This window comes from Talpa europaea, assembly GCF_964194135.1.
Source record: "Talpa europaea genome assembly, chromosome: 11".
Lineage (NCBI taxonomy): Eukaryota > Metazoa > Chordata > Mammalia > Eulipotyphla > Talpidae > Talpa > Talpa europaea.
Window position 1 is genome coordinate 9,628,556 of NC_140078.1, and position 16,323 is coordinate 9,644,878.

General features: G+C 59.5%; 1 protein-coding gene across 3 annotated transcripts in view; it reads right to left on the minus strand.

The window, feature by feature from the left end:
- Window positions 1-14,082, minus strand: part of SLC12A5 (solute carrier family 12 member 5) — a gene marked incomplete at both ends in the record, with an annotated part of 32,967 nt that extends 18,885 nt beyond the window's left edge. For 2 of the 3 annotated variants that reach the window (XM_084246800.1, XM_084246799.1), the window contains 4 exons: window positions 483-629; window positions 939-1,070; window positions 1,338-1,432; window positions 13,956-14,082. In XM_084246800.1, coding sequence (XP_084102926.1) covers window positions 483-629; window positions 939-1,070; window positions 1,338-1,432; window positions 13,956-14,082 — 501 coding nt within the window. Of the gene's footprint in view, window positions 1-482; window positions 630-938; window positions 1,071-1,337; window positions 1,433-6,985; window positions 7,038-13,955 lie in introns of those variants that run through there. The other variant, XM_084246801.1, reaches the window with a different exon arrangement.
- Window positions 14,083-16,323: the final 2,241 nt, after the last annotated feature.

Sequence of the window (16,323 nt, forward strand, 5' to 3'; positions counted from 1 at the left end):
AGGAGCCATGGCTGCAGCACGGGTTGCCGAGCACGCAGAGGTGGCGGCTCGAGGGCTATGTGTGAGGAAGTGAAGTGTGTCGATTAAGTAGGTGTTTAGTGAATGCTTGATTTTTTTAGAAAGGGCTGGAACCATTCGGTCCCAAAGCTGTTTTTGACACATAATCTATTTTTTCCAGTCTGGACTTAGGAGAATGTTAACCATCTTGGGCTTAGAAGCGAAATGCACGTCTTTCTCTACACTGATCCTTTTCATCAATGAATCTGCATCGCGCAGCCCCCCGCGCGGGCCCAGGGGAGACCAGGTTAACGGGTTAGGGACCCGCGCGGAGAGGCAGGAAGGACTGGTCAGACCTAATTGACAGGCAGTGGTTCCTATAAAAAGCTCCGTTCTCATGCTTCCCCCCACCCTCGCCTCCTCCCGCCCCCAGGTCCCACTCAGCCCCAGCTGTCAGCGGGCGGGGAGGGGAGGGCATCACTCACACAGGAGCAGCAGATGAAGACCATGCAGAAGGACTCCATGATGCCCGCGATGCCCACCACCCAGGTGAGCCGCAGGAAGAGGATGACACCGAAGATGTTCTGCAGGCACGGCAGGTACACGCCCATGAAGGTGCCCATGCGGGGAGCCTGCGGGAGGCCAGCGTCCTTTTCTGCAGCCCCCAACCACCGCCAACACCCCCGGCCCTCCCCCGCTGCACCCCCACGTCTCTCCAGCTCTTCTCTCCCTCTTCTCTGCGACTCCATCCTGCTGCTTCTCCCCATGCCCGCCCTGCCAGCCCCTTCACCTGCCTCAGGCCTCCACTACTACCCTTCCAGCCCCCACCCCTCCATCTCTGCCCCGACCTCCCTCCACCCCCCATGCCTCCATTTTCCGGGTGCCACCCCCTCCCCGCCCAGCCCACCCTCAGGCCCCTCCCTTCTTCCCAAGACGCTCACCTGCACCGGCTTCTTTTTCCCCCCCTCATTGTTTTCTGCCTCTTCATGCTCCCTGCTTCCCTGGGGCAGGTTGGTGTAGTTGGCCAGGCCACTGAGCAGGGAGGACACCATGGGGCTGGTGTCCATCTCCTCCTGTGGAGGGGGTGGCAGTGTCAGGGCCTCAGGGAGTGAGTGGGGGGAGCCGGAAGGCAGAAGCACTGAGGATGGGCTGAGATGGGGAGAGGATAAAGCAAAGGGCATGGGGGGGGGGTGCGGAAGGGAGAAACAAGGGTGCGGTGGCTCAAGGAAGAAGGTGCATCTGAGGCAGAGAGCGAGAGCACTGTTCCCAGAGCGACAGGAAGCAGCTGGTGAGCAGGGCAGTGACTTGAGGGTGGGGGCCCAGTACCCCCTGCAGCCCACCTCGAACAGGGCCATGTTCTTGCCATCATACTCCTTCCCCTTCTCCGTGTCGGTGCTGTTGATGAAGGGGCTGCTCTCCTTGGGGTTGCCATCACCTGAGAAGACAAGAGGAGCCCAGGGTCGGCACCACCGCTCTGGGCATACACCGGCCTGTGTAGCCAACTTTCTGAAGCTCGCTTTGCCCACTGGGAAAATGGAGCTCATACCTCCTTGCAGAACTGTAGCTGCCAGCGTGGATAAAAGCCTGGGCCCTCCCTGGCGTGTGCTGGGCGTTTAATGAATACATTTGCTCTAAGGAGTCCTGCTTCATTCTCCAGGGCACCCTAGACTCTCCAGGGTCCCCTCCTTGAATGTAACTGATGTTTGGGGTGGAAGCGTGCTCTTTCCAGGGCAGAGAGGCAGAGAACTCTACCACCTGTGACCCCAGGGATATTCCACCTCTTGCAGAAGTGACCCCCTTTGACACCTCCTTAGCCCCTCGTTCACCTTCAACCCACATGTATTTACTGGATATCTACCAGGTGCCAACGTGGACACAGAGGGTGGAGTAAAACATGAGATAGACACTGTGTACCCTCAAGGAAACCAAGAGCAGGGGAGAGGACCAGTCACCGGGAACTTCCAATCCAGAGTGAAGTTCTGTGATGAACAGGGGACTGTGGGAACACGGGAGAAGCAGGCAGCCTAGGCTGGGAGGTCATGGAAGGCTTCCCAGAGGAAGTGACGTGTCAGCTGAAAACTGAAGAATGAGTAAGAGCTAGACTGGGAGGGAGGAGGGAGGGTGTTCCGGGCAGAGAGAACAGCAGAACAGCATGTTCAACGGCCCAGAGGCGAGAGTGAATAGAGCAGGCTAGAGGACCTGAGAGAAGCCTGACAGGGTGGGAGTCTGAGGAAGGAGTGGGCCAAGGTGGAGGCGGGGGATGACATGTGAAAAGAGTTGCCTGGGAAGGTGAGTGTGGGTCCTTAGACAACTAGCAGACTGGATTCAAGATGTGAGGCCTCACCCAGAGGACAAGAGGAAGTCACTGAAGAGTTTCAGATAAAGAAAGGCGATGAAGGGCCTCCCTGGTGGCACAAGGGGTTAAGCACCGCACTGTGAAGCAATCCGCAGCCTCTGCAGCACGAGTTTGGTCCCCAGGCCGGCCAGGGAGCAACCCACATGGCGCAGCAGACCTCTCCTGTCTCGCCCGCTGCTCCCCTCAGCAGTGTATTTCGTCAGTCTGCCTGTTCTGCTCCCTGCTCTGCCTCTGGTGAATCCTCTCACCCCCTGCATCTCTGGCCTGTACCCCAGCTCTTGTATGCATAAATAAAGTAAAAATTTTTTTTAATAAAAAGAAAGAAAGAAAGGTGATGAGGAAAGACAGCGTTAGGGCAACCACGCTAGCCTTCAGACGGGGAATCCTGAAGCTGGTCGGAGACCTTCAGCACTTCAGGCCAGGGCTGACAATGACCCAGACCAGCATGTGGGACAATGGAGACTCAAGAATGACTGACATATTTCTGTGCCATATGTTTGAGGACAGCAGAAGGGGGAATCTAGGATAATTCCTGGGTTTCCTAGCATGGGTAAATGGATGGTTGATGGTGCTTTTTAATAAATGGGGGGGGGGAGATTAGAAGTGGGGAAGGTGCTGGATTTGGCTGAGGGTGAGGCGCTGCTGGATGTGACTGTTCCCAGAAGCTGCTTGGATATGTGGGTCAATCTAGAATGGGGGGGGGGGCAGGCAAGAGAAAGAGATGGGAATTAATCTTTGAAAAAGTGAGTTGGAAGTGGATGGATCACCCAAGAAGAAAGTCCCTTGGGGATCAAGGAGAGGCCCTTTCAAAGAGATACAAGGGACCCCCTAAGCCCGCTCCCTAGGCTGCAGCCATCCTCCTTCCTCAGTCCCAGGGCTGAGCCCGCGCAGCAGACATCTCCCTGGGCCCCGGGGAAACTTCCCAATGACCAAATCCCAAGTGAAGTTGCATCTCCCACTATTCTGAATTTCTTGTCCCCTCACCTGCCGGCCTGTCACCTCCCTACCTGAGGAAAAACTTCCTTAGTTGCCCGGTCTGGGGCCATCCCCAGAGCATGCTGCATCACAGACGCAACCCCACCGCAACTCAAAGTTGTGGAAGGGGAACTAAGAGCCCCTGCCCCTGGAGGGAAGCCCGCCACCCGCTGTCTCCTGCCACAGCCACTACCACGACCAATAACCCAGGACTCCTGGTCCCCAGGGAGGAGGTGCCGCCGTCCCTGTTCTCACACGTATTAGTGGCCAGGAACAGCAGCCACATCCTCCTAGTGGGAAACTGGCACATAGTAGGTGCTCAGGGAAGTTTTGGAGATCAAATCCCTCCGACTTTTCCTGGCTCCTAAGACTCAGCAGAGTTTTCTGGGGCCAGAAAACAGGAGAACTAAAAGTGGGGTGGATCCCTCCGTTTAAAATGCTAATAAGATGCCTGTGTCTCAGCGCACGCAGAGGCTGAGGGGAAATGACATTAAATGCCTTAAAGGTTAAGAAGCGGGGCTGAAGTCAAGACTGAAGTTCAGTTCCAGCTTCCCAGGGAGTGTCTACAAATTGCACAAGTAACAAACTCTAGGCCTCAGTTTCCTCCCTCGCAAAGGGAGGAAGGTGCTTCACCCCCAGGGCTGCTGAGGGGGTGAAGCGCATCCTGCCTGCCGGAGCGCCTGACCCAAGCGCAGCTGTTGCTGCTACTATGACAATCATGAAGATGAGGCTGGTTCGTGGTGCCCCACCCAGTCAGGGCTCCCCACCCCGCACCCCCCTCCCGCCTCAAGGCTGGGGGGTCTCCCCCAGCGCCTGCTCTGAGGACCAGGGTGCCCACAGGAGAGCCTCGCCGCTCGCGCCCAGCTCCAGGCCCCTCCTCCCTCGTGGGTGCCCAGGGCCTGCACCCGGCCCGAGCAGGGTCGTCCTGGCCCAAGACCCCGCAACTAGGCGGCCCTGCACCGGTCTCCATGGCGACCGCGCGGGCCGGGAGCGCAGCGCCGAGCCGAGCAGGCCACGCGCCCGCAGTCGCTTATGTAACGCGGCGCGCAGCGCGGAGCCGACTCGGGGCGGGAGCCCAGCCAGAGAGCTGTGGCGGGGAGGGGGCGGCTCGACGGGCTGGTCCCGGGCCCCGCCTCTCCTCCCGCCGTCTGCGCCCGACGCCGCGGCCGGGGCTCCTCCGCCAGGGCTGGTTCCGTGCGCTCCCCGGGACGCCGCGCGCCGGCCGAGGGGGGGCCGGGCTGGCTTCGCGAGTTCTCGGAGGCGCAGGACTGCGAATGGGGAGCTCGCCTCCTTCCCCGGAGCCAGGAGTCGGGGAGACGGGCGAGAGGCAGGGCCAGACTGAGCCAGAGCCCTCCCGGCCGCCGCCCCCACCCCCTGGGAGCGCTCAGCCCCAATCGGCTTTCAATTAAGCTGCGGCCGCCAGAGCTCCCCGGGAGGACACAGGCTCGCGGCTCCGGCTGAGGAGCCTCCCTGGGGGGCCTGGGGCAGGGCCTGGAGGAATCTCCCGGCAAGACTGGGGGAGAGAGGGTGACCCACCCTCAGGGGGAAGAAGACCTGGGGTCAGAGACAATATCCTTGGGGTCTGCGTTAGCCCAGAGCTCTGCCACTCCTTCCTCGCCCACCTGCCCGGGTCAGCGCCCGCATGTCTCCTGCATCCTCCAGAACCTAGAATCCGAGATGCCAGGGGCTGGTGAGCCTATAGTCCTTCTTCCCTCAAACCCAGCAGGTCCTTACGGCTCTCTGCCACCAACTCCAGGTGCCACTGGGAAGCCTTCTCTACCTGGGCCCCTAAATGTCTCCCCAGCCTTGGCCACTCTAGTTCCGGGCCCTGGACCTCACATGCAGAAAGAAGGTCTGCAGAAGGGCCCGCTGCACTCAGAGTCTAGAAAGTAATGGGGAGAGGGTAAAACTGAAGGAAGTTCCTGGGGTGCCTCTTCTCTAGGCATCCTGAGACCCCCAGAATCCCTGAGGCCCAGTAAAGTGCCATCACTGGGGTAGAGGAAGCTGGGGCTGGGCGATCACGCCGCACCGTCCATGTCTGGGAGAGCAGAGAGCTTATTTCTCCGGCTGAGCCCCTCTCCTCATAATACAAGTATCCGAAGGGGATCCCCGATAGAAATGACCCTTGTTGGTTCCCTGGGCTCCGCGTCGGGATGCCTGGCACTGCCGCAGGCTTGACTTTGCCAAACCCCCTCCCCCACTAGCAGCCTGAGCCCATGAGGAGGAGGGGGCAGCTGCCAGATGAGAAAACTCCAGGGTCACCGGAGAGATGGATGAGGCAGTCAGCTGGGAGCTCCAAGCCCCACATACTACTCAGCCCCAGGGGTAAGGGAGTGTTAGACAAATGACGGGGCCCCTGGTGTCCAGCCCTCTCAAGTGGCCACTTGGCTCTGAGTTTGATCCAAGACCCGGAGGACTTCAAGCCAAGGCTGCCAGTCCCTGGAAGACCCCGCTCTTTCAGCCCTTGGGGCCACTGGGTCATCCCCGGGAGGTCTGCAAGAGTCTCGGTCCAGAGGGTCAAGCAATGCCCAGGGGAGCGTTTGGAGGCGCCGAGCGCAGACTGCCGGCGCGGGAGGGGAGCTAGTGCGCAAGGGACGCAGCGCAGCTGGGGGGTGGGGGGTGGGGGCGGCTGACAGCCGTGATGGATGGCTGAGACCGCTGGGGGGCGGCGGGGGGCCTGGGAGCCGGAGGAGGTGGCTGGCCCCGAAGACCTCGGAGCCGGGAAACCGCGGAGGAGGGCGGGGGAGGCCAGAGCGGCGAAAGGACTCGCTCCAAGCCCCTCGGTTCCTGGCGAGTCTCCGCACCCACCGCAGCGCGTCCGCAGTGTCCACGCCGCGGCGCGGAGAATTCAGCCGCCGGGACCCCATTCCTGAGGCCTCCCGGGGAAGCGAGCAGAGCTGCCCGGAGAGATTCGCCTGCCCCCTCCCCCGCCCCACCCTGGAAACCTCACTGCCACCCTCGGGCGCCGAGGGGAAGGGGAACAGGGAAGAAAGGGGGGTGATCTTGCTCCCCGTCCTGAATAAGAACCCACGGGGACGCGAGAGGGAGATTCCGCAAAGTAGAGCTGAAAACCCTGGGGGGGGGGGGGGCGCTTCAAGCTGGGGTCGGACCTCGGGCAGCTCTGGGGGAGGGGCCCCGACTGCACCAAGTGTCCCCTTAAGGAGACGCCGCAGCCCGGACGGGGGCTGTCACACAGCTCGGCCCCGCGCCGGCTCCTTCCCCCACCTTCCAGCCGCAAGTCCGGGCGCGGGGACTGCAGCAGGCTGCGCCCCTCCGCCGGCCAGCGCTCTGCGCCAGGACGCCGGGGTCCCTTCTCGGGGAGCGCAGCCCCCCGCCCGCCCGTCGGGCTCCACGTCAGCCCATCCGGCTCTGCCTTCCCTTCCCCACCGCCGCCCCCGCGCGGCTCACCCACGGCGGCCCCCGGCCGGCGCCAGGCAGCGCGGCCCCCGCGCCCCCAGCCCTGCCCGCGGGCGCGGCGCATTCCAGCACCTCGGACAGCGCCCGGCGCATTCCAGCGGAGCGGGGCTCGGCCGCGCGCGCCCCCCGCCCGGCCCTCCGGCCCCCCGGGGAGGGAGGCGGCCCCCGCTCCGCTTCCAGCCCCAGAGCCGCCCTCGCTCCCCGCCGCCCCCTCCCGCGCCGCCCCCGGGCTGCGCTTACCGGGGTTGGCGCCCCCCTCGCCGTCCTCGCAGTCCGTCAGGTTGTTCAGCATGGTGGCGGCGCGGCCGGGCCCGGGGATGGCAGCGCCGCCTCGCCCGCGCCCCGCGCTCTCGCCCGCTCGCTCCCCGCTCCACGGAGGAAGAAGCTGCAGTGCCCGCCCGCCCGGCGCACACACACTCGCACACGGACACACGCTCACACCCGCGCGCGCCCCCTCTCAGCGGCGGCGCTGCTCACCTCATCCCGTATGCAGGAGGCGTGAGCCACTGGCGGGGTTTTGGGGGGGAGCCCGGGAGGGAGGAAGAAGAGGGGACGCGGGGCGGGCCTAGGGCGCCCGGCCGCCCCTTCGCACTAAAGCTGGGGGCTTGCACGGGTGGGAACGGAAGGGGCGCTGCGGGGGACGGAGGCCTCGCCTCCCTTGAGCAGACGCAGCTCCGTCTGCCCCCCACTCTCCGGCGCAGGCGGGGCCGGCACGTGGGCAGGTGCCATCCCGCGCCCTAAAAATAACGGCAGGGAACTAGGTCGCGGCCGCGGGGAGGCGGCCCCGCAGCGGCTGCCTGGCTGGGGGTCTGGGGTGACCCCTGGGGGAAGCTGAGGGGGGCTGATGTGGTGGGGGTGGGGCACCATGGAATATGGATCCCTGAGGAGCCTGTCTGGGAAGCTGGGCGGCCAGTCCTACAGGGGGACAGCCAGCCAGACCCTCTCCTGTGTCTCTGTTCAAGAGATTGGAGCGAGGGGGCTGGAGGGGGCTGGCAGAGGCCGGAGCTCAGAACCCAAGTCCTGTCCTGCCCCCAGGGCAGTTCAGGGTCACTGGGCTGAACTGTCTGGCTCACCCCACCTTAAAATAGGAGAAGTGGTGCCTGAAGAGTTGCAGTGATTCCTCTTGCTGTGCTTAGTCTGACAGGAGTGCCAGCATCTTGGGCCCCCAAGACAACCCCCTGGAGTCCACGGACAAGGACCCTCTGACTGTGGAATGACCCTGGGGAGGAGACATGTCGGAGGAGAGAAGGCAGCAGTGAGATGCCAGGGAGCACTGACTCCCCACCGAAGATGGTGCAGCCTCTGGGGAGGGCAAGCTGGTCCGAGGCTGGCCAGGGACAGAGTGGGGGGAGGGGGAGCAAGGCCGCTTGTTGGTTTGGAATCAGATTTTCTGGGAGGGGGGAGGGGGGGAGAGAGCCTAATCCTAATCCAGGATTGCTCTCTGAGGATTCCAGCGCTGACATGCTCTTTGTTCCTCCCCCTCCCCCAGCATCAGTCCTCCAGAAGCTCGCTTGTCCCAGGACACCTCAGGACCCCTAAAATTCAGGATTGAGCAGGAGGTGTAGCAATATCAGGAAGTGGCATCAGAGGTTTGGACCCTTCGAGTCTCTGAAAGATCTGAACATCAAGAATGAGAACAGACTGAGGAGAAATGATTTTTCAGAGTCGCTCTGGCCCCCCAACACCACCTCTCCAAGTTCCAGGACAGTCTGGAGAGATTCAGACCAATCACCTTATCTAGCGCACAGCTTTCAATTTAGAGATGAAAAAGCTAAAGCCCAAAGCCTGCAGACACAATACCATCAAATGGCAGAACATGGTCTAGAATCCAGTTTGCTCACTCCAGTTTAGAACTCTTTGCCTGAGCATAACTTCTTTTTAAACTGGCCCTGCCTCCAACAGGAGGAACAGAATGCCGTCTGCCCAAAGTGCTCAGCAGCCTCTGATTCCCAGCTACTAAAAAAGGAACAAGGGCTGAGTGTGAGATGAATTCCCCTTTATGTATGCTCAGGTCTCAGTGGTTCAGGACTAATTTGGCCTTTCGGTTTGATGCTGGAGGTGTACCAAGAAGACCTTCAAAGGTCCTAAAAATCCATCCATGTGATTGGACACCCGGTTGCAGGGTGGAGTTTTCAGAACCATGGACAGACCCCACCGCTCTGATTCCATTTTCTACATTCATCCGTGGATTCAGATTAGGTCGACCACGGACACCCACAGCTGACTGAAAGGGGCCACCAATAAAGTATCACTGACACTGGGTTTTGTGGACACTTTAGGACGTGTCCACAAAGTTTACTTTTTAGGTAAACAGCTAGCTGTTCATACAAGGTGTGAGAATTCGTTTTCTTGACTCTCCCAGAGAGAAAAACCACAAAAAAGGTCAGGTGAGTTTGGTGACTGGTGATCGTTAAAAGGATAGCAGGTGGGCAAGCCAGTGTGCAAGAATTTCTAAGCACTCCACACCACACACCACCAGCAGCAGCAGCACTGTGCTTTTCCACTACTCTGTACACAGGAACCATAGTAAAACATGCAGTCCTAATTGTGTGAGAATTGCTGTGGAAAAAAAATAGATGCTGAGGTTTTTTTGGCAATCCCAAGTCTAGGATGTTCCCCTGAGGATATTTCCCTTCATCTGTGGTCCGGAGACCTGGCCATTCAGGGACTGAGGGACCTGGATCCCAAATGTATTACTGGGTAAAACTGAGTTCCTCTCTCTGGCTCCGTATCTCCATCTGTGAAACTGGGATAGAGAATCCAAGAGACTTCATCCCGCTCTGAAAACTCCTTAGTGCTCTCTCTGTTTATCTTAGACTAAAGCCACAGAGTCTTCCCTGAGGAGCTTAGACCAAATGAGAGAACAGTTCCAAGGGTAGACTCCAGCTCTTCAATTCACCCTCCTCAAGGGTTGGGCGGAGGGATGAGTTGACCTACTCAGGCCTCAGGCCAACCCGCTCTGTGATGAAACTCGGAGAAAACACACTGCAGATACCTCCAGCACTGCAGCCTGGCCTTGGCCGGTAAAATGACTCTCAACTTTAAGCCCCAGGAACCTAGTGACCAGCACACCATGCCCACCCAGAGCCCTAGGAGGAGCCAGGGCTAAGAGCACCTTCCATCAAGGAAACACAAGAGGCAGAGCTGGGCAGAGCCTTATTTCTGAACTCTGATTCTAAAACTCATCCCACTTCCCACCTTCTGCTTCTCAGAGGGCAAAAAGTTCAAGTATGCTGCCTGCTAAGTATCAGGATTTGGGAACTGGAAGAGACTGAATAAATTATTTTTACCACTCCCCGTTTATGCATAAACTGGAGTCTAGAAATGGAAATGTATATGTATTTTTTATGGGCGAACTTGTGGTAGCTGAGGGACTAGAATCCAGCTCCTGACCTCCAGTCTGGGGCTCCATCCACTGAATCAAGATCAGAAACTGGTTTTGGTGGAAGCTGGAGCCAACTGACCGGGTCCTCTTCCCGTGGGAGGCAGACACAGAGTTATTCCAATGGCTCGACCTCTACCCATGCTTGTGTCCATGTCATCACCCTCATGAACTCACCCCCCCACCCCCGACTCTGGCTTCATGGAGCCACAGGCCCGAACCCCTCCTTCACTCTTCTCTCCCCCACCTGCATACCCAGTCCTCCAGACCCAAAACCCTTGCAGTGAAGTGATGAGTCCAGTGCACAGCACACCCCACACACAGGGCTCTCCGCAGAGCACGTCAACCACCATCGTCTCCGTGGCAACCAGGGGCTTAATTAACAGGCTGCAGCCCCATCACCATGGTAATGGCACCCCAACAGCCCCTCATTCCCTTACAGAGTCAGCGCATCTTTCCTCTTTCTCAATCTGGACCCCCTTATCACTGCACCCACCCCCCACCCCCACCCCACCTGGAGAGCTGGGGCCCTGCAGATCGCTCTGGTTCATTGAGAAGAGGGGAGGGGAGATGAGGAGGATGAGAGAGAGAGAGCAAGCGAGCAGCCTGTCGTCATGGCAACTGCAGCCCCGTTCATAACCAGTTTGTTACCATGGAGATTCCCAGGGCTCACCTTGGGTTGAGGTACTGGGCAGTGAGGTTCTGAGTCCTGACTGGAAGAGGGAGTGACTGGAGAACTCGTTAGACAGGCTGGAGAACTCCAGGTCAGAAATTTGTGCCCATAACTCAGTGTCATTCTTCCCAATTTACAGACAGAGAGACTGAACCCCGAGGTTTGGGTGTGCAAAAAGCAGAGAACTTCACCCATCTAGATCTCCAAAGAACCTTGGCTAGAAAGACCCTCAGACAGCTTCCTGGTCAGCAGATGGTGACACTGAGGCCCAGAGAAGGGGGGATGGAAGCTATGCCAAGGGCCACAACGGAGCCTGAGCTAGAGTGGGGATGGACTTCCTACTGCCTTGCTTCACCCCCCTGCTTACACTGGCTCCCTCTCACTTCATGAGGGCACGCTCCAGCTCCTAGCATCTTAACCCCAGGCAGGGCTCTTTCCAGGGAACTGAGGCATAACAGGGACTAATGTAAAGGAGTTGGAGAGCAGCTCGGGTTGTAAAAACTGGCCCCTCGCTGTTGCCCAGTCAGGTCACATGCACCTTCCCATGGTGCACAAGAGGAAACTGAGGCAAGGGGTCTGCAGCCCGGGGCTAATGTCTCAGCCTCTGACTTGCTTTATTCACCCCCCACAAGTCATGTTCCCACTGGTAGCTGACCCCCTGGCAGCAGGAAGCACTTCCAAGGGCAACTGCAATTCCTTGGTCCAGAATGAAAGACAATGCTCGTTAACAAGGGACCCATAAAACCTCCCCCCGCCCTCCCCCACCTCCCACAAGCTGTCCTCTCTCCCTGTCAGCCTGGGCGAGGACGCGAGGTAGGGGGAGCATCTCCCTAGGGCCAGAGGCTGATCCAAGAATAGCTGTGGAAAGGATAACACCAGATGTTGGGGTCCCCCCCCCAGCCCTTGTCCGCTTCCCCATGCAGTGACCTACCGAGGAGGAAGTGCTGAGAGGTGGCTGTCCCAGGGCCTCAAAGTTTACGTCGCCCGAATTATTCTCAAGATAGAACTTCTGATACACTCATGCACACAGGTACCCACCCCACAGATGGACACAGCAGCACGAGCATCCACATGCCCACCAGCACCCCAGCACCCGGTGATACACATAAGCACTGACTCACTGACGGCCCCACAGGCCATCAGAGCTTCATGAGGGAGTGTGGGATGCTCCTCTCTCCAGACACACAATGACACACACAAACACCGCCTCTGCCACAAGCACACAGCATTCCAGATTCACATCTAGTTCGCACACACACCTGCACGCCCAAAAGTGGGAGCCATGCTTTGCTTCGGTGTGCAGGCGCTTGGACATGGCAATGGTGAGACTGAAAATCGTCTCAGGACAAGAGAGGGGAAACTTACTCTCGGGCCAGGGAACGGGAGGGGAGCGGCAGGGTGGGGAGAAGCAGGAGCCTATGGCCACAACACCTCTCATCTGATGAGCGCTAAGCACCTCCTAGGGGCCAGGCTCGGGGCTTGAAACTCAGAACACAGATAAAGGAATTTGATCGTTGACCCTAAGAGGCAGGAGACATACAGGTAAGTAAGGGCCGTCCACTGGGACGGGTGCTGCCATGGTGCAGCGGGTGTGCGGAAGAGAAATGGCTGCCTCTGGCTGGGAGCAAGGGAAAGTGAAAGGTTTTCAGAAGAGGTTACATGAGCTGTGACTTGCAGAGTGAGGAGGAGTTTCCCGGCTACCACAGACGGATCTGCCAGGAAGAGATGAGGGAAGATTTAAATGGCCAGCTATGGGTTTAGCCTTCATCGCACAGGCGAGGGGGAGCTTTTGTGAGGGGTGGTTAGGCCGGGAGTGGAGCAGTCAGACCCAGGAGGAGCTGCGGGCCTGCGGGCCTGGGAAGGGATGGAGGCCCGCGGAGATCCAAGACATGGGCCAGACTCGGGCAAATTTTGGAAGTGGACTGAGCTGCGAGGACCAATCTGATGTGATGGGAAAAGAAAAGGGGGCGTTGAGAACGGCCCCTGCAGTTGGCTTTTAGAGGTGTTAGGATGGTGAGGACGTTGATAAGAACAAGCAAGGGGACAGAGAGAGGAAGTGGAGAGTGGAAGGGTCCAGCGCAGGCGAGTAGCCACCTCCAGGAGGCGGCTGGCTAGGAAGGCCTGGGCCCTTCGGAAATCTAGTCTGTTGGGTCATCTCCTCAATAAGGAGTTTCGCCCAAGAAACCCCTAAAATGCCCCTCTGGCCTCTGGGCGCTCAGTGCCGTCCGGGTCAGGGTGAGTCACCTGCGGCTCAGCAGCGACCCCTGGCGGTGCGGGGAGGCTCGGCCGCCTCCCTCGCGCGGGGGCCACCTGACCCCGCTTCCCTTCCAGACCTGAGGGGCGCAGCCCCGGGAGGGGACCCCGACAGATGCCCCCTGCGGAGAAGACTGTGGGTGCATGCGGGGCGCCACTTCTTCACCGAAGGCCAGAAGGGCCTCCCTCCCCCCTTCTGCATCCCGCGTGTGATTTCCAGCACAAGACCCTGATCTGGGCCCGGCTGGCTGCCCCCGCCGTCCTGGAGCTAAGTGGGTCCCCGAGGTCGGGACCGGGGTCCCCACCAGATGCTCCAGCATCTAGCGGCCCGGGGGCCACGCTAACTTCTTCTCCTTCCCGGGCTCGGGATCCCCAAGCGCCAACCGCGAAGCCTTCCAGGCCAAGGACAAAAGCCCGGTCGAGACGACCCGGACCCGGTTTCCTCCCGCCTGCGCCCCAACCCCCTGGCCCAGCCCTCCCCCTCTGGTCCCGCCCTTTTCTGACCCCAAATCCAACGGACCCTGCCGCCGGCCCCTAGCCCGAGCCCACCCGCAAGCCTCCAGCCCTCTCCGTCCCGCTTCAGCTTCTCCCCTCCGGTTCCGCGCCCCCCGGGACCACCCGCCCTTTCCGGGCGCTCCGGCCTAGTCCCCCAAGACCCTCGCCCACAATCGCAAGACCCACCCCTCGGCCTCCAGCCCCACCCCCTCCCGCGCCCCAGCCCCCCGCATCTGGCCCCTCCCCCGCAGCGTCCCGTGGGGTTCCCCCCACCCGCCCGGCAGGTACCCCGGCCCCTCGCCTCGGGGCCCCCGGGAGGCGGCGCCCCCAGCGCAGACCCCGCCCCCGGGGCCGCCCGCGCCCCGCCCCGCCCGCCCCGCCCCCGGCCCCGCCCCTGCGGCCTCTACCTTTGGCGTCTTCCCCGGGGAGGCGGCGGGGATCCGGGGGCTCGGCCGCCGGACGCCGGGGGGGCCTCGGGTCGGGGGCGCCGACGGGCCCGCTGGGCAGCGAAGTGACGGTGAACCTGCGGCTCATGGTGCGGGGAGGGCCGGCGGCCTCGACGCGGCCCGGATCGCACAAGTGGCCGCAGCCCGGCTGCAGGCGCCGAAAGAGCGGGTTCCCCGCGCCCGCCGCCCCCCGGCCCCCGCCCCCCGCCCCCCGCCGGACGCGGCGCCACCAGGGTCCTAGTGCCCGCTGTGCTGAGCCTCGAAATCTGGTCACTGAGGCCGAGGCCCTGGGCTGTGAACCCCACCGAGGCGCCTTGAGAAGCCCACCTGCAGCTGAGCGCTGTCCTGACACCTGGAGGCCAGGCCCGCCTCTGCCGGGTCGCCCGAACACCAGGGTTTCATGCACTCATCGCTCACTCACTCACTCATTCACTCACTCACTCACTCATTCACTCACTCACTCATTCATTCACTCACTCACTCACTCACTCATTCACTCATTCACTCATTCACTCACTCACTCATTCACTCACTCACTCACTCATTCACTCACTCACTCACTCATTCACTCACTCACTCATTCATTCACTCACTCACTCACTCATTCACTCATTCACTCACTCATTCATTCACTCACTCACTCACTCACTCAGTCATCAACACAGCCCCATGGCCCGCCTGTGTTCCAGGCAGTAGTGGTAGGCGCTGGAGATGCAGCCTTGAAGGAGATGGACTGTCCTCGTGTGACTTACACACATGATTAGTGAGGAGGGAAGCCTTGTGTGTAAGCAAAGGCATAGACAAGATGAGCTGAGATTGTGGTCTATATTAAGAAAAAATTGCGCCAAAGCATAATACTAGGGGAAGGACTCCTTCAGCGGGGAGTCTAAGGAAGCCTAAGTCTGAGAAGATGTGGTATTTGAGCGGAGACCTCGCTGATGAGAAGGAGCCAGATGTGCAGAGTTCTGCAGGACGGGTTCTCTGGAAGAAAAGCTGGCAAGTGCAAAGGCCCAGTGGTGAACAGGAGCCTGGACTGTTCAGAGGCAGCAACAAGGCCACTGTGCCTGGAAGAGGGAGTAGAGTGAGTGATGAGACATGAGGGAGGCGCGGAGAACAGAGCATATGGACTCTTGAATGCTTCAGGGAGGAGGCTGGATTCTTTTCTAATCTACAAGGCAAGCCATTGGGCAGTTTTCGAGTGGGGGAATCATGCGACCCGATTTAGGTTTTTTTTTTAAGATTTTATTTATTTATACAAGAACTGGGGTACAGGCCAGATGCGCGGGAGGGTGAGAGGATTCACCAGAGACAAAGCGGGGAACAGAACAGGCAGACTGACTGAAATACACTGCTGAGGGGAGCAGCGGGCAAGACGTCTCCGTCTTGCCACATCATGTGGGGTTCTCTCCAGCCAGCCGGGATAGGACCCACACTGCAGAGGCTGTGGACAGCTTCACAGTATGGCACACAACCAGCTGTGCCACGAGGGAGGCCCCCGATTTAGGTTTTAACAAGATCACTCTGGGCCTCCCTGGTGGCCTAGGGGTTAAGTCTCAAGTCTCAGCATTATCACCTTGTGGCCTAAGTTCAATCCCTGGCTAGGGAGCTGACCTACATGGCACAGATCTCTCCTATTTTGCCTGCTCCTCCCCTTAGCAATGTATTTCAGTTGATCTGCCTGTTCTACTCCCCACTCTGTCTCTGGTGAATCCTCTCACCCTCCCCGCACGTCTGGCCTGCACCCCAGTTCTTCTATGCAAAAATAAATAAATAATATCTTTAAAAAAGAGAGATCACTCTCGCTGCTGAGTGAAGAGTCAACTAAAGAAGAGCAGGACTAGAAGCTGGGAATGTAATTCAGAGGCTTCTGCCTCTACCCCTCCCCACCAGCCACTGTATGAGAGTTGATGATAGCCCAACTGGGTCATCTGATCGTGGGGACACTTTGGAAGTAGAGCCGACAGGGCCTGCTACTGGGTTAGACATTCATACAATGGAAAGAGGAGTCAAGAAGGACTCCTGGAAACTCTCATACACTGCTGGTGGGAGTATAGGTGGGTCAAACCACTTTGGGAAACTGTTCTGTCACATCCACTAAAAGTGCACATCCACCTACCCCAATTCCAATGCCAGGTTTATGCCCAGAAGAAGTGGCTGCCAGGAAAGAGAGGGATCAAAACAGGGGAGGGAGGAGCACAAGGGACTATGGTGATGGTGCACGGGTGAACTGGGCGAATTTTACAGGGGCTACAGCTGAGAGGAGAAAGCATACGTTGCACAAAATGGAAGCATGGTGTAAAATACATATATAATAAAAAGTAAGTAAGTA